General features: G+C 35.6%; 1 protein-coding gene across 1 annotated transcript in view; it reads left to right on the top strand.

Moving 5' to 3' along the window:
* Nucleotides 1–4159, top strand: part of LOC103624157 (mitogen-activated protein kinase kinase kinase MLK4) — a 32191-nt gene extending 28032 nt beyond the window's left edge. Inside the window, exons 11-12 of the mRNA XM_017745305.1 lie at nucleotides 1–372; nucleotides 908–4159. The exon at nucleotides 1–372 is cut by the window's left edge and continues 5 nt beyond it. Of these exons, the coding sequence (XP_017600794.1) occupies nucleotides 1–372; nucleotides 908–1332 (797 nt within the window). The 3' untranslated portion in view covers nucleotides 1333–4159. The remainder of the gene's footprint in view (nucleotides 373–907) is intronic.
* The last annotated feature ends 224 nt before the right edge of the window (nucleotides 4160–4383 follow it).

Here is a 4383-nt window from a genome sequence, read left to right as displayed (position 1 = left end):
AGCCCAAGAAAGAGGAAACAAGTACTCCATCCCTAAGTCCAACTGCAGATACTGTGAATCTTCTCTCTATGCCCTCCATTTCCACAAAATGCCTACTTCAGCCTGACAGTGAAGATGCTTTTGTAAGCACTGTGCTTGGTGATTGTGGTCGATGTAGTTCCACTGACAACTTTTCATCTCAAACTTCTGAAAGTAAGAGAGGACAGAGGATACAGCTGGCTCCTGATACAATTTCGACACGATTGAAAAATCAGCCTTTTAGTCTTGGTCTGAAACAAGAGTCTCAAAATGTGCCAAAAGATTCCTCCACAAAGTTAAGTATGTTGGGTCACAGACGAACCTTATCAGATGGGAACCATTTTCAGATCACAGGTGGGTAATTAAGAACTTCCATGAATCTCTAGGTTAAGCTGCTGATAAAAATTTAAGCTCAAAACAACGTCTTTAAATCTGGTTTACATTTAAATGGATAAGCTCATGATCAAGTTTTTGAAAAGAAGTTCTAAATTTCAATACTGATATTCTGGGGTGGCTTAAATGTAATATTGTTTGTGGTACTCTATGCATGTGTAATTCCTCATAATAACTGGAGAAGTTCATGGGGCTTTATTTGAGTATTAGTATTCACCCAGTTATTGGGGGGTTAGTGCTTTCTCTCTACGTCTCTTTTGTAGCAATAAAAAATAAATTGCGATTGCTCGTAGCAGTGAGTATAGATGCAAACACATTACTTGAGCACCACTGGTCTTTGTCTTAGGAGATTCCCCGCAATGTACAAACCTCTTAATTTTTCTGGTGGAAGAAAAGTCACTAGTGTTTATGGCAAGGCAATTTTACAAATGGCAAAGAATTCAAGAAGTCACATAGTTTAAATTTGCTTCTTTTTTTTGGGTTTTCTTTCCCCTAGCTAATGGAGTTGCTTCAACCAATGATGTCTCCAGACTCCCGGTCCTGTCAGTTTCTGGAACTCTGCCCTCACCATCTTTTCAACAAAGAAGCAATCACAGTGGTGTTTCAAATGAAAAGCAAAGCTCTGTCCATACTATCTCGAGGCCTCGACCTTCTTCTCTAAGAAGTAAAATCGATGCATGGCAGATTATTCCACGTATTATTAAACCAAACTCTAAAGACTCTGAATGTTCAGAGGGCAATGTAGTTCCAGATGTTAACTTCTTGCCAGATACTGAGGAAAGAACTAACTGCCACATGCCCTCATTACTTGATATTGATGTGGAAGGTCAAAACAGAGACTGTACTGTGCCTTTATGCAGAATGAAGAGCAAAACTTGTCGGCCATCTATATATGAACTGGAGAGAGAGTTTTTGTCATGAGTGCCTTTCATTTAAAAAATGTTTGCTTCATAAAGGGGAACAAATACAAAATTCTTGTCTGTCTAACACTTTGTGCTGCTGTTTTCTGATGTACTGTGACAAATAGTACCAAAATTATTAAAATGGGCAGCTAATTAAGTGTAGTAGGTGCCTTTTTCAAATGTTCCTTGGAATCCCAGCTAGTAACTCTAAAAGCACAATGCTGCAAAATAGTGTTCTAGGTGAACTTCATAACTATATTTTGAATGACTAAAATAAAATGCCCACCTCCCTGTGCAGTGTCACAGAAGTTTTCTTTAGGTTTGAAGGGTTTTGCTAGAAATTTAACTTTGTCACATTGGGAAAATGAATGACATATAGAGTGAGTTTGTGTTCTGTTAAGTGTTTCACCTAGGAAGTGGTGGTCTGCAGCTTGCCTCCGTGGCCTGTAGGTTCAGGGAGAGGGACAAGGGCTTTAAGGTGCTGGTACAGGAGATTCTGTTCACTCCTCATTCACTCCTCATTGAGAAGGTGGTTACTTGCTGGCATTTGATACTGAAATTGGTTAAGAACCAGCAGCTGAATTTGCAGTTTTTGCCCTTGGTTATTGTGAGAACTTTCGACTGTGTGCATTAGTTTCTCCAGAAAGTTACACTGCTTGTATAAACATTTCGGTTTCAGCCACCATATCGATTTGAGAGGGTAAACTTCAGTATTGCGATTGGACTGAAGGTATTTGACATACTTTGTAATGTGAAACAACATTCCTTGTAGGTAAGGATACACTGGAACGTAAATATTTGTACTCTTAACCTTTTGAAGACTACAGTGTTTGCACTGAAAGCAATATTCTTGGGTTTGAATTTTTCATTTGTGGTGGAGGGGTTTGCACCCTTTCTTGTTTTTTTGAACTCTGCTGCACCTTGTATTGAAGAAAGTTGGTGGGTTTTAAGGATAATTGGTTACAAGTGAGCCAATGGTGCATTTTATTGCACTTAATTTTAAAACTGTTGTAATTTAATATTAAATCTTCCAGTATAATCTCTGTAGCTTTTCTTCCTAAGGTACTACTGAGTGCCTGCTTATTTGTATTTAGGAATCAAAGGACAGAAACAGATGTGCTTGACTGGTTTTCAGTGATAGAAAGTTTCCAGAAAATTCCAAGTAGTTAATTGTGGAGGGAGGAACATTTAGCTTTGATAACACTGGTAGTTTAATTTTTTACAGTATCACTGAGTGAATGATTAAAGAAAACTGAATCTACAGCATACTTCCCCTGATGAAAGCAGTTTTAGAATTAAAGGAGCATCCCTCATTTCCAGTATTTGAAGTCTTAATTTTTCAGATCATTTGACATTTAAATAGTTTTCATAAATAAAATTAGATAATGTTAGACTAAAACTACTGTGTTCCCATCAGAATACTGTTTTGTTAAGACCTGTGTTATTTTAAATGTTTTCATCTCCTTTACGCTGGCGTCTGGGAGTTCAAATAGAACACACAGTTGCTAAAATCTTCAGTACCAAGGGATTAAAAAAGGAATTTTCTATTCTGAGGCTGGTATGCACCACAGTGTCCACCTTGAAGATGGCATACAATTATACAAATGAAATTGTGAAGTCTTAATCACACAGAGCAGAACACAGAAAATGCAGTTTCCCAGCTCTCAAAGTAAAAATAGAAAAGAATTTCCTTAAAGTATTAGTTTACCAAAAGTAGACAAAACCGCTAGTTGTCTGTAAATCTGAATGCTTGCATAGCAGATTATTACTATATTTTCTTCAAACCTGTTTCTGTTGCAGTATTCTTAGTTTTTCGTCAACATGATTTGTCGCATACTGTTCTTTGTCTTTTGTTTAAACTTTTCATTTCATCAGAACACTTTAATAGATTGTCTATTCCAGTTTTAATACTAAATGTTTTCATAAAATAAAGTCATGAATCAAATTTTAAGTGTAGATTGATAGCACATTTACCTTCAAGGCTTAACTAGAATTTTGGAGCATTATGTATATTTCAACTCTTTCTTGATCCATTTTGCCTGTGTAATACTGAGAGAAAAGGAGCTGATTGTATTACATGTTTCTGAAGAAAGTATCTCTATTTGGCTTTCTACAGGAAAATCTCAGGTGCTGAAGTATTTTGACTTGTAAACTTCTGTTAAGTTCTGTTCTGTATTCTTAAGGTTTATATAATTTCAAGTGTTGAATTTTTTGCACCCTATGTTTTTTAATCAGTAGTATCAGCATAAAAAGCTCTTTGAGCTATGTTGTTTTTACTTATTAGTTGCTTATCTCTCTTGCAATTAAACCAAGATTTCTATTCCTGTTCAATTGATAATTTCCCATAAGATTGGGACAAGGATATGGCCAGCCCTGTGCATTCTAAGTAATTTAGGAGTTTGTATTCCATCTCTTATTCTGAGACAGTTTAGGTAAGCCATCTCAAATATTTCTCTGATGTGATGCAGGTTTTTTTAAGCTGTAGTCCGTAGTGCTTTATAATTGTTTTTATAGTTTAAAATTATAGGCCAGTCTTCACTGTAATTAAAAAGAAAAAAAAATTATTTCAATCATGGTTTCAGTCTGTAGTTCTCTTAGCACCAGAGAAATTTTCTGTAAAGATACGGAAATCTGGTGTGCATTAAGTGACCTGTTTTGGTTAAAAGGATATTTATTTCAATGTAGGTTGATAGCCTGACCAAATAATAATTTATGTTGATTGTTTTAGCATAAAACTGAAGGTGCTTACACTACAAAGACTAAGATAAACACTTGATATGCTGTTTTACAAAACCTGATGATTTAAATGTTTTTATTTAAAAAATAAATTTTTTGTAGCTACTGTATTGCAAAGTGACCTGAATTTTCTTGAAAAATATATTTGAATGATTTCTTAACACATACAGAGGAGTTCTCTGGTGAATAACCAGGAGCTATAGACTATGGCCAGCTGGCTCTCAGAAGATTATAATGTAATTGTTACTCTAAGATAATAATCCAGTACAGTAACATGAACATTCCTGTAGTATCTTGCACTTGATGTGGGCAGAAACATACGGCATAAGCTTGT

This window comes from Corvus brachyrhynchos, unplaced genomic scaffold (genome assembly GCF_000691975.1).
Source record: "Corvus brachyrhynchos isolate BGI_N302 unplaced genomic scaffold, ASM69197v1 scaffold70, whole genome shotgun sequence".
Taxonomy (NCBI): Eukaryota; Metazoa; Chordata; class Aves; order Passeriformes; family Corvidae; genus Corvus; species Corvus brachyrhynchos.
This window is presented reverse-complemented; position numbering and strand designations above follow the sequence as displayed.